At 34.3% G+C, this 21189-nt stretch overlaps 2 protein-coding genes and 1 long non-coding RNA gene across 9 annotated transcripts in view; 1 reads left to right on the forward strand and 2 right to left on the reverse strand.

Annotated features, from left to right (window-relative positions):
* Positions 1 to 21189, forward strand: part of LOC138180000 (uncharacterized) — a 71350-nt gene that overhangs the window by 1830 nt on the left and 48331 nt on the right. Inside the window, exons 2-3 of one of the 2 annotated variants that reach the window (XR_011173178.1) lie at positions 5301 to 5493; positions 17566 to 17689. This is a non-coding gene — a long non-coding RNA (uncharacterized LOC138180000). Of the gene's footprint in view, positions 1 to 5300; positions 5494 to 17565; positions 17690 to 21189 lie in introns of those variants that run through there. The other variant, XR_011173179.1, reaches the window with a different exon arrangement.
* On the reverse strand, positions 514 to 8070 carry LOC138179971 (scoloptoxin SSD14). Of its 4 annotated transcripts, none has more exons than XM_069113284.1 (10): positions 5716 to 6031; positions 5319 to 5515; positions 3777 to 4010; positions 3014 to 3237; positions 2745 to 2937; positions 2458 to 2658; positions 2137 to 2386; positions 1762 to 1955; positions 1152 to 1392; positions 514 to 1036 (listed from the first exon to the last, which is right to left on the reverse strand). In XM_069113284.1, exons 1-10 carry the CDS (start codon positions 5743 to 5745, stop codon positions 773 to 775), a joined length of 2028 nt encoding a protein of 675 aa, XP_068969385.1. In that variant the 5' UTR covers positions 5746 to 6031; the 3' UTR covers positions 514 to 772. The 4 variants fall into 4 exon arrangements, with proteins under 4 accessions (XP_068969385.1, XP_068969384.1, XP_068969387.1 ...); XM_069113283.1 differs by having other exon boundaries at positions 5319 to 5518; XM_069113286.1 differs by lacking the exons at positions 5319 to 5515; positions 5716 to 6031 and adding exons at positions 7241 to 7392; positions 7823 to 8070 and having other exon boundaries at positions 761 to 1036.
* LOC138179973 (beta-3 adrenergic receptor) overlaps positions 9394 to 21189 on the reverse strand; it is a 76566-nt gene continuing 64770 nt past the window's right edge. For 2 of the 3 annotated variants that reach the window (XM_069113290.1, XM_069113288.1), the window contains 7 exons: positions 20668 to 20805; positions 19199 to 19505; positions 17557 to 17805; positions 16185 to 16416; positions 15842 to 16075; positions 15112 to 15392; positions 9410 to 12021 (listed from right to left, as the gene is read on the reverse strand). In XM_069113290.1, the coding sequence (XP_068969391.1) occupies positions 11734 to 12021; positions 15112 to 15392; positions 15842 to 16075; positions 16185 to 16416; positions 17557 to 17805; positions 19199 to 19505; positions 20668 to 20805 (1729 nt within the window). In that variant the 3' untranslated portion in view covers positions 9410 to 11733. Of the gene's footprint in view, positions 12022 to 15111; positions 15393 to 15841; positions 16076 to 16184; positions 16417 to 17556; positions 17806 to 19198; positions 19506 to 20667; positions 20806 to 21189 lie in introns of all 3 variants that reach the window. The other variant, XM_069113287.1, reaches the window with a different exon arrangement.

The raw sequence follows: 21189 nt of genomic DNA on the forward strand, positions 1-21189 counted from the left end.
ATGTATTAAAACGAATTGCAATGCATGAGATACATTACGAGAAGTAATTAATCAAAGACTCGAATATGTATGGGATGGATGTTTTTCGAATATTTTAGAACATATTGATGTAAAATATAAAGAAAGATTAAAATAACTTACAAAAGTATGTTTGAATTCAGGCTGATTTCACTACGTGATATTTTTAACTGGGAAGGATCGCACTCTACAAAATTATTAAATTTATTGTCGTAGTTTAATGGTTGCTTAATAGTAGAACACCTCGTATTTCTGCATGGATCGATAGTACTAGGTAGAATCTAATTCGATCGGATAAGAGTTTACTACAAACTTCCTATATTGTGATTATTCATTGAATCAATAAGCACAATTAGATCGCGATTACGTTAAAGACATAAAAAAATACTTTGAACATTCATGTAGCATATTTCATAAGTTAAACTAGATCGAAATGTAATTAAAAAGAAATAATAATAATAATAAGAAGAAAATGATATTAAGAAATAATGTGTGTAAAATATTTATTATTATTTATTGAAGAACTTTAATTTCGCACAATTCAGCGTAGAGAAAACATCACATAACAAACATTATCATGGGAAGTTTCTCTTTCAAAAGATTTTTATATATTTTGGTGATTAAACGTTGAAGAGTTTAATACCGCGGAAACTTGAATAACACTTATTGCGATCAGTCGCCAGAACAGTTCAGCAATTTATGTATATATCTGTATATTAGTAGGTTCACCAATGATCATTCGTTTTGGAAGAATTTAATCGACTCCATACACGTCTCCTTCTTTCCGGAAGTCCGCATTCCCGTATACTGTATTGTTCTTAGTGTAAATGATGCAAGCTACGCTACCACGAATTCTGTAACGAGCAGTCTTGTGGCCAATCTTTTTCAACCCATCAATTATTTGCTTTGGCACACCATACTCGTATGACACGTTTGGCGGGACTAATTGATGATGTATTCTAGGAGCATCCACTGCTTCCTTCACTGTTTGGTTCATCCATATAATCTTAGCCATTATCTAAACATAGGAAAGTTGAGAAATAACACATTCACTGGATTAACTTTATGTTAACACAATCTTTATGCGATGTTTACGAAATGCCCGATAAAATATTAAATTGATAAATGTTAACCTGAGAAACTGTCGTGGTGATCCTAGTACCACCAGAAGCACCAACGACCATTCTTACATCATCATTTTCATCGACAAGGATCGAAGGTACCATAGATGACAAAGGCCTTTTTCCAGGAGCGATATTATTGTTCGGACTAGGTGGAATACCGAAGTAATTAATTGCTGACGGTATACCAAAATCATTCATCCCATTATTCAATAATATTCCAGTACTTTCGCTAACTACTCCGCTTCCAAAACTAATAAAAGAGGCAATTATTTAATTTATCTATTAAAAAGTGACAAGCTGAATATTATGTTTAGTATCAAAATTAGTTATTAAATTTGTTTATCTATTAACTATAAAAATAATTGAGCCTTTTGCAAAAGAGCCTGTTTACATAGTAAAATAGTTGAATTATTATTATTAATTAAAAAAATAAAGCAAGAACTATTTAAGAACTATTATCAATCATAATCAATTCAAACATAATAATATTGAAAAACTAGAACTACCAACGCAAATTACTCAATTCACTGCTGTATCTTATAAGCTTTTTCTCCAGAAAGCCTCGCAATTAATGAAAACTTCCATCTAAAAGTTTATTAATGTTAAAAAATAAACGTACTAGAAATTTATACTACTAGTAGCTGAGACTGCGTCCCCATTTGGCGCTAATACTGAAACATGAGCAGTTCCTTGATCCTTCGCGCTGCTCAACATGCGCGCTCCATAATGCGCTGGATCATCCCACGTTTTATAATCATCTATCATCATTTGTGTTTCTTGTGCACGAGTCTTCGACATTAGGTTCTTTGTTAACTTAAACAAGTAGAATTACAATGAAAGGTTATGCGGTTATTTTTGTATGATGTTTTTAAATCTAATGCGCATCTCTTTTAAAAAATTTTACTGATAGAGTATCAGTATATCTATAGATCTCTGATAAACTACTGGAATAACAGAAAACGTGTTTGTTCATTAAATTACGTCGTTTACTCACTTCTTCCATGTCGACGAATTCTTTATCGGCCATATCGTTTCTCAACGCGTACGCATATTTAAACGTTTCTATCATTCGATGATACGTAAGTGCGGTTTTGTTAAAATCAGCTAAGCTATCAGGTGTAAAATTAAATCTATCAAAAATATTTAAAATGTAAGTGAGAAGTGCTCCACTAGCGGGTAAACCGACTGTAAAAAGTTTCATTCCATTGGAGAGACTCGACTCAAGTGGTTCATCCCATGTTGCTCTAGAGATAATTTCAATTAAAAGCTCAATGATCGATAATTTGTATTTTTGAAGTACTTTAATGATAAATACCTGTAATTGTTCAAATCTTTCATTGTTATTATTGCCCCTTTTTCTTGTAAGTCTTGTACTAAAAGTTTACCCAATGTCCCATTGTACAATTCTGAGGCTCCCTTCTCTGCGATTACTCGTAAAGTTTTGCAAAATACTTTGGGCCTAATAATCGAACCTGGTTTATAAAAGTCGTTTGTCTTTGGATCTACAAATAATTCCCTGAAATGGAAAAATCTAGTGTTTTCTATCTTCAAGCTTATAGGTAATAGATTATGGAAGTTATAATACGTTTTACGAATTATTACTTTAATACGTGATCCTTTAAAATATTTTTTGCATTATATCTGAATCCATCGTGTTGAACTTTTGTCAAATTATATCCTTTTTCGCACAGTTCAATCGAGGGCCTGAATAAGTCAACCCATGGTAATTTACCGAAACGTTGATGAGCTTCCCAGTACCCTGCCAATTCCCCAGGAACAGCGATAGCCAACGGACCTAATGAAATTCGTGAACATACAGATTTCATAGCTTTTTACTTATTCATTAAAAACATAGGAAGTGAAAGCTTTACTGGTGAATGTCGCCTCTTTGGGCTTCCCTTGGTACATAGTAGCGTTTGCAGCTAACGGAGCACGGTCTCTTGCGGTTAACGTGTATGCATGCTTGGAGGCTTTATTGTAAATTGTCATAAAAAATCCGCCCCCAATACCCATACTTTGCATATTCACGAGACCATTGCAAATCATTGTAGCTATGGTCGCATCCACTGCAGAGCCATTTTTTTCTAGAATTGATCTACGGGAACATGATATATTTATTTAATAATTCAGTCGTATATTTTAAGACATAATGTACAGGCTGCGGATGTTTATGTAAATTCATATTTTTATGAACACAACTAAAGAAATGAAACCCGCGCGAAGATTTGTTTCACTCACCAGATATAATGAATACTACACTTTTGATATTTTATATACCTTTGTCTATTATCTACATTGTGTACCTTAAAATTTCCCATGAATGTATAAACATCCACAAATATAGTAATTTAATTTAAAGTATTGAGAGCAAAAGTAAACTAATCTTTATATTCAACAAACTGAGTAATTCGCAATATAAAATAAATGTTGACATAAGATATTCAGTGCAATAAGTGATTTCGTTGTTATCTGACTTCAATTTGGAAAAAACTGAATTTTTCCACTTTTGTATGATTAATACTGTTTATTGGAATAAAAAAAAGCTCACAGTTAAAAGCTCACATTCAGACAAAATGTGGTCTAGTCCACTTTTGCTCTTAATGCCTCATATAATAGCAATATAATTTTACATACTTGCCAATGCTAGCACATTGTGCAGCATCTGCACAAACGGCACCACGTTTAAAAATTTTTAATTTGCTCCATGACGGAGGTAATAGTATTTCCGGATCGGGTGGTACATCTTCGTTTTCTTGAATTTCTACGTCCCTACTGGCTCCATAAACACTGCAGATTGCTATTATTGTAAGAATTACTGTGGCTAATATTATTCCTGCTATTATAATACTTTTCGCATTAATGTAGGACCTGGAAATAATAAATAACCAAATGAACTTAACATAGGAAATGGAAAAACCATATGTTTGATATGAATTTATGGAATAAATAAATAATAAAAATATTTTTCGCAATTTAATTAATCTTAAATAAATTTATTTTAAACAAATATCGTCTAGACGATTTGTGATATTTTATACTTACTATGTAATACATATAAATTTTTGTGAAGTTTCATTAATCTTATAAATGTTCAGTTTCATCAATTTTACTAATTTTTAATACTTTTCACTCAATTTTGTTAATCATTATTTATAGTTTTCCGTGATAACTATTAACAATTTTATAAAGGGAAATTAAAAAAATATGTTATATTTAGAACTTTTAATTTTAATTAAATATAGAAATTAAAATCGATTTTAATTATTCTAAAGATAGGTGTTAAAGTAATTTTTTATTATAATAAATTTTATAGAAAAATTATAATACAAAAGGGCAAAATATTCTATAACTTTTTATGCTGCTTCTTTGCATTTTAGCTGGCGGTAGCACAAAATAATTGGTTGCTGTAAGTGGCTGTCAATAGGTGAATTGTAAATTGATAGATTGTTTCTTTTAAAAAATTCTGTAACGTAAGCAATTTTTGTGAATTACTTATGCATAATATGAAATATACTACAATTTTTGCAGTAATGTATGACACACATATTATTTATAGCATAAATATATAGAATATTGATTAAAGGTATCTATAAATGAATCAGCATAGTGAAAGCAAATTCATTACGAAGGTTATGTGTAGAGTGCTCTCTGTTGCTAATCTAGAAATCTATATGTACATATAGAATATTTTAACCTGTTATTTAGAAAAGACAAATTATCTCGTCATTCAGACCTATTATTTCTTGGATATAACTTTATTACTCATAGATCCTCTATTTTTTAAATGTATTACTTGATTTTTACGCGTACATTATATTAAATTTACAAAGATTAACAGATATTTGTTTGCAAAGACCAAAATCAAACTAATTGAAATTGATTCTTCTTCATTATCTTTTAATTTTATGGTTCTTTATTATTTTTAGCCTATGATAAAAACTTGTTGGTGAAGGGATGACGCGGTTAACAGGTTGATTTAAAAATTAACAGTTACAGATTTTTCAAATGAGTCTATATACATATTCCATGCTCATCTGCATAAACTACTTAATATCTATCCATCTACTTTTTGAAAAATTTATATAAAACAGAAACGAAAAACATTAGGCTTAATTTTAAACAAATTGTGACGCGCAATTCTCTTGTTTGAATTCACAGGACCTGCGCAGAACTCACTTGTCGATTCGCAGTGTCGCAAAGAATCTTCCCGCTTTGCTACGATGAGGTGAATATGAACGCAATAGCCGAGTTGTTCCGACATCGTCCGAACCAACGAAATTTCGTTTATCGTTACTGTAATACTGACGAACATCGTCAGTACTAGCGTATGCGGAACTGGTACTGGACGAAGGTGAGGAAGTCATATTTTTTCGCTGCTACAAAGAGGAATCATAAAATGTAATGGTTAACGATCTTGTTATCGACCAATATCGACAATAACCGTTACCAAAACATCAAACAACTGTCGCCACCTTTGGACGATTCGGGTAAACACGTCGCGTTTCGAGGCTACAACCACCTACCACTCACGTATATCTAGTTTCTATCGTTTAGCGCATTATTTGACACTTACTGTCAAAAACAGACGATTTTTGATCACCATTCACATTCAACTTTTCTCACACGGACCTTCGTCTCGTTTTGTCGAGGATTCTGGACGCATATCGTTCATGTTACCAAAGAAATTTATCCATCGATAATCGTGCGTAAAATAAACCGTATCGTCGGAAGATGAACAACACCAGCTGACCGGAGAAAATCAATCCGAGTTTGCGCGTTTCACACCACTGGCACAAAATTGTTCCATTCTACGTGTAGCATGTACCATACACGATTTCAAAACGTTAACAAGTAAGACAAATAACCATTGCAATTTCAACATCTTTACGATTACTGACAACATTCATTCTACATTTTTCCAATCATTCAAAATTAAAAGATCGAGCAAAGTTTTAAGTAAATTTTATGATTTAAATGACAAATAACTGTCACAAGTTAAAGTCTTTTACAATTATTGATGATAATTATTCTACATTTATCTAACCTCTTAGAGTAAAAAGATAAAATGTAAACTTTTAGTTGAATATTACTTAAATAACGTAAAGGTTAATAGATATACGTATCTACATGCATATATTTATAAGCTACTACAGCGAAATAATTTAGTAGTACTATTATCTTCCATATGCCATTATAGATTATCAGATTTTTTGTTGATGAGAGAAATTTTGCTACAAGTGAATTTTGAAATTTTTAAAGAATAAAATTTATTATTCAATATTTAAAATATACTTTTAAACTATAAGAAGTATAGAATACTCAATAAATACGTTACTTTATATACGTTCATTATATTACGACATTAAGAGTTCCATATTATTTTACGACATAGTATGTATTTGCTATCTGGATGACTATAAAAAATTCAATAGAGATCGTGATAATCAATATCGCATCTCTAACTACCTACACAATAAAAATCTACAAAAATTATCAGTGACAATATTTATAAAATATCTATTTAATCTTTATGCCGGTTTTTATTTAATCTTTATGTTGCCGCTATCATTCAATATTTTTACGTAACAAAAAGAAAGATTTGTGTTATAAGAGGAAAAAAGAAAGATGGAAAATAAAAAAAGAAAAATTCCTGTAATACGACAGTACTTAATTAAACATCCTTCGGGGAGTTATATATCTGGGTCATAAAACAAGCGGGGTGGACTATCGGGAAGTGGCATGCAATTGTGACAATTTATGGCTATTATAGGAACCGCTAAGCATTATACAATGTGATTTAGCAAAAACAAGTACACACAAAGTAACAAAATTGCACGATATCTTTGAGCAACTGCTCCGGTTATTTCGTTTCTAACTTTTATTGCTTGGTCATGTTCATTGATAAAACGTTAGATTAACTCATTGGAACTCAGTGTCAGATAAAAAGTGCTATATTTAGTAACAAGAACACCATAATACGTATGTACTCACGTATGTGCTCAAGTTTACTTTTTTCTTTTATACGGAACAATATTTTTTACTCGAGAAAATATTTTTTTATCGTAATGTTTGGTAATACAGATCGTTTGTGATTTTACCTTAATTCCTTCCTCGACTCCTCTATTTCCGCTAAGCTGTGTCTCCTCGTCATCTTCTCTACGGTTATATCTTCTCAAATTCAACGAACTTTATAAACACAACGTTCACCGATCGTCATTCAATAGAACTCATTTGATCGCTTCGTGACATCCTGAGAATTCAAAGAGTAATAAATGACAAGAACGTCGCCAGAAGATAGAACCACGTGTCACACGTTAAATATACTCTTTCATACATATGAGGAAGGTAGCGGTTCGCATAAAGATTGTCTGACATATGTTTAAGGTTGCCACATGTAAATTTAACATGGAAATAACGTGAAAATTACTGCACACGATTGCGTGATTCTAATTTGAAACAATTATCAGTTGAAACGTGCATATCTTGCAATGAAAGAGTCCCATGATCATTACGTGCTACCACGAACTCAATCAATCCTTTATAAAACACGAACATTCCGTTATTACTCCATTGTTAAAGATAATAACAATAACTATTTCTGATACTTTTAACGCGACTCACAAATAGAAAATTGCCTTTCGTTACGTAAAAACGTACAATATGTTATTTATTTTAAGTACCTTTCTTGAACATCGTCTTCTTTTTTTAAAAATTAAGTTAATCGTATCATTGTCTGTTTCTCCTCAAGTTATAGCGCGATTATTCACTGATAGGATAACGAGATACAAGAATAATTTCACAGTTTCTTCATAAAAGTAGATCGACGTTCGACCGAGATCGCGCGGGACACAGAACGCGTGTCGCTACGGCACACCATTTATCATGCAGTGCTCTGACCGGATTGTCGGTTTAGCTCTCGACGAAAACATCTCGAAACGTGTTCGCTGCGAGGCCCGATCGTGGCAGAGAAGGGATTGTTGTTTCTTGCTCGCGCGGACGAATTTAATTCCCCTTATTTCAATTCCAGACCAAGGGGGACAGGATTATGGTTCAGACGACTTTGAATACTAAAAGAAGGCCTTGTTTCGAAGTTACTATACGTGCATCGTTTTTTCTCTGTAACCTCGTTGCCTTTTTTCTGCGTGAAACACTCTCGCGATAAAACACGCCTCTTTCGACTCTGAAAGATGAGCGTGGGACAAAACGATATAATTCTCCTCGAAATTAAAATATTCATCAAAGAAAATTTCACAATAAAAATATTCCTTTGTACATGTTTGTCGTTCTTTCGGAAAACGAAAGAACACTCCTAGCATCTTTAACTTCTGTTCTAATTTTGAATATTTGATGTTTTCTTTTTTTTTTTTTTGTATTTCTTGAGATAATTATCGTTATTGTTACTGGAAATAATAATTACGGAAATAGATTAATCCTTTGAAATGCATCCTCGAGTTCTTTATCGAGAAAATCATGAATTTACCTAATCTAAATTTATCTAATGCTCCAAAATAAGTACACATAGAACATTTTTCAAAATACCGATTCCATCCTATTATGAATCTTTTGATCATTAGATTATCTAAAACTTTGAAAAATTTGACACTGGCCGTTTTTGTCGTCAGCTCCTCAATTATTCGCGAAATAAATAATTTAATAATAATTTAATAATAATTTGGGAAGGGAAGAATAATTTTGTAGTGTCTCGTGGTAGAAGATCTATCACTTGAAATTCATTTTGTGACCTGTTTGATCGGATAAACAAGTTTGGAAAGTTAGTCCCAGTGGCCGCTGGCATGAAACGGAGGTGATCTTGCAAATAACCTTTGCTAAAATCTATTATAAGTTGGTCGACCGAAACTTCGGCACGTTGCTCTAATAATGATTCGAAAAATGTTACGTTTAATGGTATCGTTGAGTGCCTTATTAAATGACGAATTGTAACATTCTGCACAATGGTGCCGTTGCTACTGAAGTATTTGCTAATAACATCCAATCGATTTTTTCTTTTCTTTAACAAGCAGATAAAGATGAGATAAAGGAGAAGGATGAACTGATGGAAATAATGAAGATGGAAATAATTGTTATTAATGATCATTTTTAGGGTATTTACTAATGATAGTTTGACTCAGTTTGGCTTATTCCATTATTCTCTGATTTATTATAATTTAGTACTCAGTAATTTTTTATGGTATGCTATGAATCTAAAGTGGAAATAATTACGTAAGATTGTTATCTTTTTTAGAACATTTTTCGGTTTTATTTGCACTAACGACGTACACTCAAACATCATTTAAATCGCGATATTTTAACACCATTAACATTAATGTCACACGCGGTACCCGACTAAGTTCTTCACGCCGGAATGATAAAATATTTGTGCTCTATGTTGAGATCAACAAATGACGAGATCGTTTCATTAACTTCTAATTGACAAATTCGTAAGCAAATAATCCAAGTACTCGCAACATGAATTCGCTCCGCTCGTTATGTAATCTTGTATCGTGACTGTACACGCTGCAAATCGAAAAAATTGAGCACAATATAGCAAATTTCTGATGATCAAGATTCGCAGAATCACATTTATCGTATGTAACCTTGACATATTTTTCTTCGAAAACAATACTAAAGAGACATTTCAATTGAAACCATTAAAACAATTCCTAGAGGAAATTTCATAAATACGTTGCAAATTAATCGTTAGTCGAACAACATTTGTTTTCTAAATTTTTCGTAACATTCGCTTAGAGTTTAAAAAACGATAAATAATCTTCTTTTTTCCATTTCAACGATTCTTAAAAATTAGAACATTTGAACTTGACACTGTTCACACACTCGCACACGCTCTCATACACACGCGTCAATCATGCATCGTCTACAAAATTCAAAACATCAATTCCAATAACCACCAACATTAATATCGGTTAATTTTTAGGTGATTGTTGCTACACCTAATTGCGAATAAATCCACCGTGCCCGTGTAAACACAGTGGTTGGCCATGATTGTACAAACTTGCTAGTAAAAAGTGTTCGTTCTGTCACTCTTTATTAACGTGTATCTGCTCGTCCACGTGATTGTATTAACGTAATTATTGTTTAATATCAATAAACTCACAACGGCCGTTTATGTTAATTGCTTCGCGCATCAGTGATTAAATTTCTTTAATGTATTCCTCTCGTTAGCTTGCTCGTTTCCATTTCGTTTGAATTTTAACATATTTTCTTCTTCGCGTTGAAGTTTCGTTCCACATTTTTAAAATTTCTTAATGAGACGACTATTAAAATATACACATAGTTTCTAAAATATATAGTAATTTGCAAAACATAGACGTTTGAACATTGCCTTAGAACGGTTGAAATGCACTTAGTATTAATATGATTATAAAATTATAAAAGTAGATACAAAATTGAAAAATTGACTTCGCAAAAGATTATTGTGTTTTTGTCATTTGTGGAAATTATAATGTTCAAATTTTCGCCAAAAATTCTTTCAACTGTATTTTTTAAAAGTTAACAAAAGTTCCTTATGTTCTCCAACATTCTACCCGTCAATATCTCTGAAGAGATAAGGCGAAACCGTTATACACGTTAGACTGCATAGATAAACGTTAATTTCGTACATTTATTCATCTTATCATCCACGACAGACGGTAAAGCAACTTTCGTCGATATTTAATATTTGCTCCTTCAAACTTCTGTCTTTCACGAATCCATTAATTAGGAACATCAGCGAAAGCGGTGAGGGAAATTATTGCCCGTTATATCGCGAAATTACCACGATAGTAATTCGTACAATTCGTCGAAACGACCAAACGATTCACGTGTCCCAAGTCGACTGATTTCTTACGATATTTCGTGGATTTCATCGAGTGTTCTACTATGAAGAGAACTCTCTCAGGTATCGTGATCGTTTCTTACCAGTACTTTTTCGCGAAATCTCCGATAGCGAGGGTGATTGCCGAAAAATCCACCGCGAAACTTCCGTCGCGAGATATTACCCGCGAAGTGACGAAGAAAATTATTATTATACAACGAGCTCTTACGCGCGCGCAAGCTTTTTTCTGTGAGAGTCGCGCGATGCCCGTACGAGGATGATCAACTTTCCTTCTCTCGAACTTTCTACGAGAGAACAAGTTTTTCATTGTGGCTGGCGTATAATGTAGATATTCGATCGGGTTTTCTTATTCCAGCGCGACCGCAATGGCCGCAAGAAATCCACGGTTTCCTCGTTAACGCTGCTGTGACTTGTCAGTGAAAGTAGAAAAATATAATTTCAGGATATGTCGACACATTGCAGGTGATATCGAGCATACGGGGATCAGCATACGATCAGCTTCATCGCCGCTGTTCTTCCTGAATTGAACGCGGATAATCGATCAGGAGTCTCAAAGAACTCGATTCTTTAAAAAATAACAATTGCTTGCGGTTGTTAATGGGTCGATAACAAACTTCATCCAGCGATCTTGTTTCACCAAGTCGCCTCAAGATGATCTTCATCGCGTTGAAAAATTACAGTGTCGAACAATAAATTACGAGAAGAAAATGATAATAAATTAGGAACGATGAAAAAGGTACGTTGATCGATTAATCGAACTTAGGATGACGAGGTGAGAAGGGGCCTTCGTTGCGCGGTCTCCTTGCAATTCTGAGGAACATCCGGTTTGCGAATCGTTTTCGATTTCCGCCTCAATTGCTTGCACTTTTCTACGTCTGCTTTCTCCTCGATCTTCTCGAAATTATCCTCTTCTATGCTCTTGTCCGCCATTTCCTTCGATTCGATCTCGTCGACGCTGCTCCAACTGTTGTCGCTCTCGCTATGCTGTCCCTCTTTCTTGTTACCATTTATTTTTTCTTTCTCTTTCTCCCGATAGCCACCGTTTTCCTGCACATATTATTCGTTACAGTTAGGGTTACCATTTATAAAATCACTAACGTAGGATAAAGACCATGGAAACTCTGAACTTCTCCGTCTGAAAACCGGACTCTTCTATCTAATTTTTGGATTATGTACAAAATATTAGGTTGTCCGAAAAGTGTCCTTCTTTTACAGACTCGTCTTTTGCAACAATGATCTTTATTTTGATAGAATAAAATACATCATACCTTATTTGATAAAATAATATAAAACGGAAAATGTTGTGCATCCATTATTTCCTTATAAAACAAAAGAAACTTTTCGGACGACCTAATATCATTAGGTACAAGATAAAAACTTCTGTAGATTGTACATTGAAACTGAATAGCTCTGCGTTTGCATTTAGACAGCTTCTGTTGCGTCTAATGTGAACGTAACACATGAAAATTATTTCTGGAAAAACAAATACATCGCTATCCAGTATATTAGTATAGGCGCTCTGACGTATGACAGATCACCGCTCATATAACATGATAATATAAATGATCGGAAAAAATCAGGAAATCCCGGCGAACTTCCTCAAACGCCTTAAAAACAAAAACAAATCCAGGAAAACCCTGACGGATGGCAACCCTAGTTGCAGTGAACATGATGTAATCGGCTATTATGGTCTGGAATCGTCTTATGCGAATTGCATTTCCTTATCATGACTTGTCGTTTTCTCAAATTATAGATTACACGTGTGTAACACGATCGTCTTAACACTTACACTGTACTTATCTGTTAAAAATTACATGCATGACATACTTTGAATTATACACGATGTCTCGATTTAACCTAAGGCAACGAAATATCTCAGAAACTAAGATTTATCGGAAGAAATGCTTTAAACAAAAATTGTAGAGTTTGGAAGGAGACATTTGTTGTTGACCTTGTCTTGGGTCAAGGTCGTTTAGCTATATCACGGTCAGCTTAGTTTTTCTAAACGGAAACCCCCATCTTTTATTGTGGATTTCGATCGTACGACAAAAATTAAATACTTCTCGTTCTTATCGATTTTTCGATATGACCTTCTCTTTTCTAGACATTTGATTTGCTGATTAACCTTCGCGCGGCCAATCGTCTAGCGGATAAATACAGCGTCTATTCCGAATATGCAAAGAAATTGCTATTTATGCAGAAATGTCCACTATAGCATTCACAGTCTGGATTTAACGTGCATGCTTATCTGGATTGATAAATTCTGAGAATTCGATTGAGGTAAGAGGAAAAAATAAACGTAAGTGACATATCGACATTCAGTACATGAGTACATGAAATGCAGTGAGACAATGCAACTTAATACAACACGCTTGCAGCTCACGTCGAGACTCCATTTCCAAGAATTAGCGAGAATATTCGGAAGCTAAATGCGGCAACAGGTAAAATGGACGAAAGTTGGAACGTAAAGCGAAACTTCTGTATCTCGCTAAAGCGAGACTTTTGTATCTTATCTTCCCGCGCAGACGTACAGACATTGTCCCATCGCTCTGTAGTTGAAACAGGAGAGTAGGAGAAGTGAGAGAACTTTTATCGTCGTTACTTCGAGACAACTATCAACGGATTTGTTTAAACACTGTATTTGTTCTTCGAGGAATATTGAAATCATACGTTGGCGAAATCAACGAACGAGGTTTGCGTACAAGAACAAGCAGTCAACTACCGGTGATATACCAGCGAGCAAATTACACTATTGTACTAATTATTATGCTCCAAATGATGTAGTAGATATTCTACTGATTCCCGGCAAATGTCATGGAAATTACCGACATGCTTTCTGTTTTTATGCTGAGCGATGTCCTAATCGTCATGTCGACATTCGAATGTTCAGCAGATAATAAATATTGAAAGGAGATCTCTGATCGTCCATTACGTCGTCAGAGAAACGGAGAAATGAAATACAAAATCGATGATCGATGAAATACAAAATGACCCTAGAATTTTAACCGTATTAGGAATGGTCCATTTGAATCCAGATCGAATGAACCATTCCCAATGGATCAAAATCCAGATCGAATGAACCATTCCCAATGGATCAAAATCCAGGCATCGAATGCTACAACACATTCAATATCATGTTTGCCGCGTCAATCTTGTACAGTTGAACGATAGAGACCACACATTAAGAATTCGATTTTGTAGATGGGCACTTGATAATTTATAACAGACAACCAAATTCCTTTGAAATGTCTGTTTCAACAACGAAGCGACCTTTCATAGCAATGGGTGTCTCAATTGACAAAATTGTCATTATTAGTCACATGTACATTCATATTAATCCTGACATGTACTCAATTAACATCGCTGTAGCTTACATGTTTGGGTTGGAATATTGAATGGTCATGTTATCGAATCGCATTTTTTCGGATGGGCTATTAACGGTCCAATTTATTTAGATTTTCTCCGAAACTTTTCACCAGGATATATCTTAACGCTTCCGCAAGATATTTTACAGAGATCATGGTTTTAGCAAGATATTTTATTAGTGTCTCCATAGGATTAGGATATTCCTTGGTGTGAATGTCCATGAATAAGGACCAGTTTTGTGGCCTCCGAGCTTATCGGATCTTAATCCGCTTAATTTTTACTTATGGACTATGTAAAAAGTGCTATGTAAAAGAATGTCGTGAACATGTAACATACACAGGAAGATGTATTTAAATCAATACGAATCTTCTGCATTTTATTAATTAGTTATCATCACCAGCTACACAGTTTTCTTTGAAACTGTCGTAATCGTATGGTCCAAATTGAAAACAAAAACGTTTTGAATAATTTAGGTTGATCTTCATTTCGAAAATCCCATTTCCAAAATCAAATAGCTGAAAAGCAGAAGGTCAAGTTGAAAAATTGATAAAAACAAAAAATGTTTACTTTTGTTCTTTTTATTTTTAGCAATAATCTTAATTTCCAAAATACTTAAAATATTCTCTTCGTCACATTATCTGTTTATCACATTGTTAAATCAACAAAAAGTTGTCTGTAATTCATTGATTAACATGCTGTGAATACAATTCTTAAAGCTGGGAATCGTTTATAATGTATAGAGATTTTTCAAGTTGTACATCGAACACTTACCATCGCGACCTGCTTACTGGGCATCGTGGTGGTGGTTGTGGTAGCTGTAGTGTCCGTCGTATCGCTGCTCTCGCTGTTATTGCTCGGTCTGGCGCCAACCAGAAGTGGTCCTTCCTCTAAATTTTTTCCTCGTACAAATCTTCTCGATGCAGGCCACATGTCCGATGCGCTTTTTACATTGGCCTTGACGAGTTTTTGCGCGACACCCGTCGTCCACACGCTCGTCTCGCTGCTTCCCGTGCTGCTATCGCTTCCGGTGCTGCAATGTCGCCATCTCCGTTCTACGAAACGGGTTCAAAGATCCAGTACCAAATTGTTGAATAATTTATTTTACGTGAAAATTAATCCTTTCAAAAATGAATTTTTTAAGTTATGAAAATGATTATTTTTTATTCATTAGTAATAACGATACAACGGTTTTGTAAAGGAGACGTACTGTACTCAAATTTCAGACCAGTTTTACAGAAGATAAATATATTTATCGTTTGGTTAATTAATAGCTTATAAAAGTTCGATCAACATGGAGCGTGAAAGGATTATCAAACTTTCTATAGCTAATTTCGTATAACAGTAGTTTTTTCATATCAAATCCATCAAATCAAGCATTCTTAAAAAATGTAAATAGTTCGCAAAGTATTCGAATATTCGTTTGGAAGCAATTTTTTACGAAGCCTGAATGAAATAAAAATAATAATTCCAATAAAACAGTAAATAAAAGAATAATATATACTGTCGCACGGAAGAGCGTTGGCCAGAATAGGTTTCCTCAACAATGGACTTCCTCCATCTTGGCTATCCTCGCTATAAGCTCTCGTTATAAGAATCCTTGGACTTCTTCTTGGTGTTTCATTCATTGCTATGGAACAACCAGCGCTCACATCAACTCCAATAAAATCGCTTCTGTAATGAGGGCCCATCAGGCTGGCTGCGCTCGCGCTCGACCTAACTAATTTACTGCTTTCACCTATATGCATAATATAAGCTATAATTATATTTTTTGAAGAGAAAGCAGAGAAGAATTTTATAATCGGAAATCGTAAGCCAAAAATCACATTTAAGTTTGTACTATTAACCTGATTCGGAAGTGGGTACGCGAAGTGTATTGCACGAGGCGGCAGGCTGCAATCTGCTTCGATGAAAACCAAGATTATTGCTGTCGAAACTGTTTCCAGTTCTGCAGGATCCCAGTGCCAGCAAGGCTTCGCTGAGTCTTCGTTGCAATGGCGGGAATGGAAAGAAAGAGCCAGTTCCGCTACCGGACGGTCTTCGTGATCCTGCTACGCTCGGTGTCCTCGCTTGAATCTCCTGAATTAGAATCCATTGTCAGCAGCGATCGTTTCCGAATATTAAATTCGGGGAAAAAGAATTTATGGATGACTTGGATTATTCGTTCGCTAAACAGAAGAGATTGAAAAGAAAAATTGAAAAAAAAGATTGTCTTTTACGCAGTTTATTGGAGTTAAACTGTACTGTAAACTTAATACTGCAGTTAAAACTTCTTATGCTACATTTTTTCATGTTTCAAGATATGTTGAAATATATTTAAGATTCTCCATGTCTTTTATCTTCCAAATTACATGCTGAGTAAATTATGAAAAGTTGAAAATTAATTGCGGGAAACAATTGGAAAATCTTCTTCAATTTGTATATAATAAATATTCATAGAAATACTTGAGAATCGGTGAAATACGATTTTCCAAAGGTAGCCAGATTCAATAAATCTTCTACTACTGTTACTTTGAATAATTCTTTTATTATTCATTATGGAGGAGAAATTAAGGAAAGGGTTAAATAATTCTAAGAACTTTTTCTACAAAGTGGAATTTCAAACTTATTAATCTATTGTATTAAAAAGATGTGCATTTTTTCATCATAAAATATCATGGAAGAGAAGATTGCAATAGATTCTCTGTAGCAAAGTTATGAAATGAAGTTTTACTGACCTCCAAGGGGATTATATTTGCATAGATTTACTATGATAGAATCTCGAACATTCGTTGATCGACTGTGATCCTTTTGGCCATCATATGTACCGCAAGAAATGTTTCTTTAGGAAGAAAAATTCATTGAAAGTGACTTGAACAACGGCACATACATATCTGGCAGCTATGTAATTGAGTCAATAATTATATAGAAAATGTTATTTCTTACACAATTATGTCGAGTAACAGTAGTCTTTAAGCATGTAAATTGCATCTATCGATACATTTTAGAACACGAATTCACTGTACTTTATAGTATTTCTTTCATTCTACTTTCTTCAAATTTTCTATGGTCAAATATTTTCGTGATTCACTATATTTAGGTACATATTAAAAGTTGATAGTTCTAATGTCTCAAATATCTCAAAGTAAATATAAAAGGAAAAAAATATTTATCAAGAAAGACATTTTTTAAAAAAATTCCAAACTAACTGCAAAATTATTTCAAATCGTTGATTATTACTTGTTGAAGTTCCGATTTGGTCGCCTTCTTCCGCCAATAATTCTGCACCGATCGTCTAAGTGTCTGCGATTTCAAGCCGTAGAGAAGGCCGTTGATGGGTGGAGAACAAGCGAGTAGAAGCGAGGCCAACGAAGCAAGTTTGGGATGATCGTAGAAATGCGGCTGATTACCGACGTCGCAAACTTCCCAAAGAATCAGACCGCAGTATGGGAAATAAAGCAAATATAGAGAACCAACCAGTTGCATTACCTAGAAATTCAATATAGCATCGTCGCTATACTCTGTATGGAATAATTTAAATTACAATTTAATTGCGTGTCGTTGAACGAATGGGACATTAGCAAATGAAAGGAACTCGTTAAATAGAATTATGTTATTAGTTCGTGATATTGATCGTCAAAGAGTTATTATGGAGGAAAATCAACGCGAGCACAACAGATCGTCCAGAATGTCGGTGTTATATCGGACAGACAAATTGCGTCATTAAAAGATACGCGGCAGATAATTGAACGTAAAACTGAACTAAACACACACGAATTGCCTGGAAGCGATTGTATTGTTCGGTAGAAATTCAATTTCTAGCGGGATTTTGATTTACGTCTTTCTACAAAGCTTTTGATTTAAAGTCTACCGGATAATCGATTGGAAATGATTAAAATTTCGATTCAATTTTTTATCAATGAATTTTCCTTTGAACAAAGCTTAATTGACGAAAATCAATTAGAGATTCGTGGAATTGAATATTATACGTGGATATTAATTAGTTTGAAGTATTTAGACGAAATACATAATGCTTATTGTTCCTTGTATTATGTAATGTTTAATAGCGTTTACACTACGTCAATAAAATCCCTACGAAATCGTTTACATTGCATAAATCCATCAGTATTTGGTCGATCAAATATTTATGCAGCTATAAAATTTAACGTTTAAAGATTGAAAAGCTGTGCAACGGTTGCAATGTTATGAAGCGCAAACACAAAGAAAGAATTTTAAAATTCTAAAATTATCTTTTTATTTCAGTCTATAATTAAATATGTATGTACATTTCTTAAGTATGTATATTTCTGCATATTATGTGTATTCTATACATTTTTACGCGTTTAAATTTTGCATAAAATGCAGTCTTCCGGCAAAAAAATCTGTAATATCTTAAAATCAATGCAAATTTTAAAAGATTCGATAAATCTTAGAAATTTGTGAAACGGCGTAGAACGGAGCACCGATTCTAAAAAAAAAACTTATCAGAATTATACAAATTTTTACGAACTCAACTCTAAAGATAGCAGGAACCACAAAAGCCATCGAAAATTCTTGACGTAATCTTCAATCTGAAGCTGAACTAGTTAAAAAATTTGATCCGATACTATATATATGTCTTTAATCACCGACGGATTAAATGCCAAATATTAACTGTAAAAGCAACGCATGTATCAAATTCAAAGACCTTTCCTCAAAGAGATTTCCTCAAACACACCGTACGTGTCTCCACGAAATTACTGAGATCGTTTCCTTGCTCGAACACGGTTTGCCGTTTGAAATTGTCCACATGACATCATATTATGTCTATCCCGCTAACATCATGCGATGCGAAAATTATGCAGTGCAAACAGAAATTACGCTGATCTCTGGATGTACAAACCGTTTTGGCCGCGCTATGAAAGCGAGGTGGGCTGACGACCGAAGGTGCCGTGACAGTTGGTACGAAAAACGGATTTCGCTGGTGGGTGATGGTCGCTTGGGCGCTCAGGGTGACTTCGTAAATTGCGCTAGCGATTCGATGCCGGTGATAACGCGCTATGCCAAGCACACGCAAATTGCAGATAGTGACGAGGATGGCGGGCAGCGCCAGCCCCAGAATCGCGTAAACAGCCCCGTAAAGCGCCGCCGCTAAACCCCACGAATCGTTGCTAAAATCTGGCGCGCAGCAGCCCAATCCTGGACTGTATCTGTGGTAACAATCAGCAGGTTGTGACCTTTAATTTTTTGTCATCCGTCTGTTTCGTTGTTCTGCTTGTTTTGAAGGGCCGTTTAAATTTGGGTATTTAGGATAGGGTAGTGATAATAGGAATAAAAAGCGTCTCGTATAACTTGTTTAAGCCATATGAAGATCGCGGGAGAAAAACATGATAAGTACAGATTTTTTTCAAGCAGCGATTTTTTCGTGTTCAATCTCTTACCGCGTTATTTAAGGTATTGAAATATTATTAATACTATTAAACTAGGAAGAAAGAAATTATTTCATGCGATAAAAATTTAAAGAATATGGAATCTGTTCTAAATTTCCAGTCGTATTACGTGCATTATGTTCCGATTATTCGACGGTGAAACTATTTTTCTCTTTGCAGGATCTTGAGCAATTTTAAAATGAATCTAATTAATCCTAACCTTGACACAGTAACGAGCGTAAATAACGCGGATGAAATATTACTTCGAATAAAGAAATCGAAACTCTATTAGGACTGCATTGAACATTCATCACGCAAAGACTGGCTGGAAAAAAAACTATCTCCAATTTCTTAATGCTGCTAACAAAACTTAACATCCTTTACGTAAGAAAGAAATGGACGAAGACCCATATAGTTACAAAAGATACATTGAAAATCGAATAAATTGAACAAATCGAACATCGGTGCTCTTTTTATCAACTAATAATATTAATGAACTGACAAGTTACAAGATATAGGCTTTCTACAAATTTACAATGTTAAGATAAATATCGTAATCTATTGACTTTGTAAAGCTTACATACAGTGACTACAGCAAGTACTAGCTTGCACACTTTACTTTCAAATGAAGCTTTTCTTTGGTCAAATTTTATACTTCATTTTCATTGTATCAAATTTTTATCGTCATGTGAAGGTACTACCAAATGGTATGAAATTTAATATATTCGGATCTAATTAATTAGTATGTAAATATTATAATAAACACACTGGTGTATCGATACTATTTTTAACCACTGTATAGAACTTTCTCTGTTTTATTATGCGATCTCCGTAATCTGTCGGCACAGATAACTTGTAATTGGTATATTAATTTCATTAATAACATTAGTTGAATCGTGTAAGAGGATCCAGATTTCGACCAGTTGTCAAACAACAAACGAACCTGTAAGGCGGTACCAGACCCCAGAAGGGCAGCACGCATAAGAACAGAGCCCCTGTCCAAGATGCAGCTAGACCAACCGCAACGCGTCGTGGTGATACTAATGCGGCGTAATGTAGCGGTGCAGCGATCGCGTAATATCTGCACAAAGAATCCCCGCCATTATGGTGTTCAATAGTCAAAAGTTTGATTATCAAACTCCGGAAAGGAAATTCCTCAACGATGTTCGAAATCGAATCTTTTTATGGCCCTGTCTCCCATTTCAGACAATCGTTCTTAAATGATCATCCTGGAATCGTTGGAATGTAACGTGCATGAGTGAATAATGAAAAAGTAGGTGGCTGAGTCGAGATCGGAGAAGAAAGGTCACGCCACTGTCGAAAAGGAATGCGACAGTTTAAATTCGTATCGGCCATGAATAAAATATCGAACGCGTTCGATCGGTCAGAAATCCGGCTAGCCACGATATTTTCAAGTGGAAGAACTACGCGTGTCTCCTTGTATTTTTATCCTTAACCTTTCGCC

This window comes from Bombus flavifrons, chromosome 5 (genome assembly GCF_040668555.2).
Source record: "Bombus flavifrons isolate JBK064 chromosome 5, iyBomFlav1_principal, whole genome shotgun sequence".
In the NCBI taxonomy this organism is placed as follows: domain Eukaryota; kingdom Metazoa; phylum Arthropoda; class Insecta; order Hymenoptera; family Apidae; genus Bombus; species Bombus flavifrons.

What these genes read in the sequence shown, in the direction of transcription:
- LOC138179971 (XM_069113283.1), bottom strand. Translation starts at nt 5,745, where the DNA reads ATGGTGATCAAAAATCGTCTGTTTTTGACA. An exon ending in AAAATCGTCTGTTTTTGACA is followed by an intron (nt 5,519 to 5,715) that starts GTAAGTGTCAAA and finishes TCCTCTTTGTAG; the next exon opens with CAGCGAAAAAATATGACTTC. An exon ending in ACTAGTAGTATAAATTTCTA is followed by an intron (nt 1,393 to 1,761) that starts GTACGTTTATTT and finishes CTCTTTTATTAG; the next exon opens with TTTTGGAAGCGGAGTAGTTA.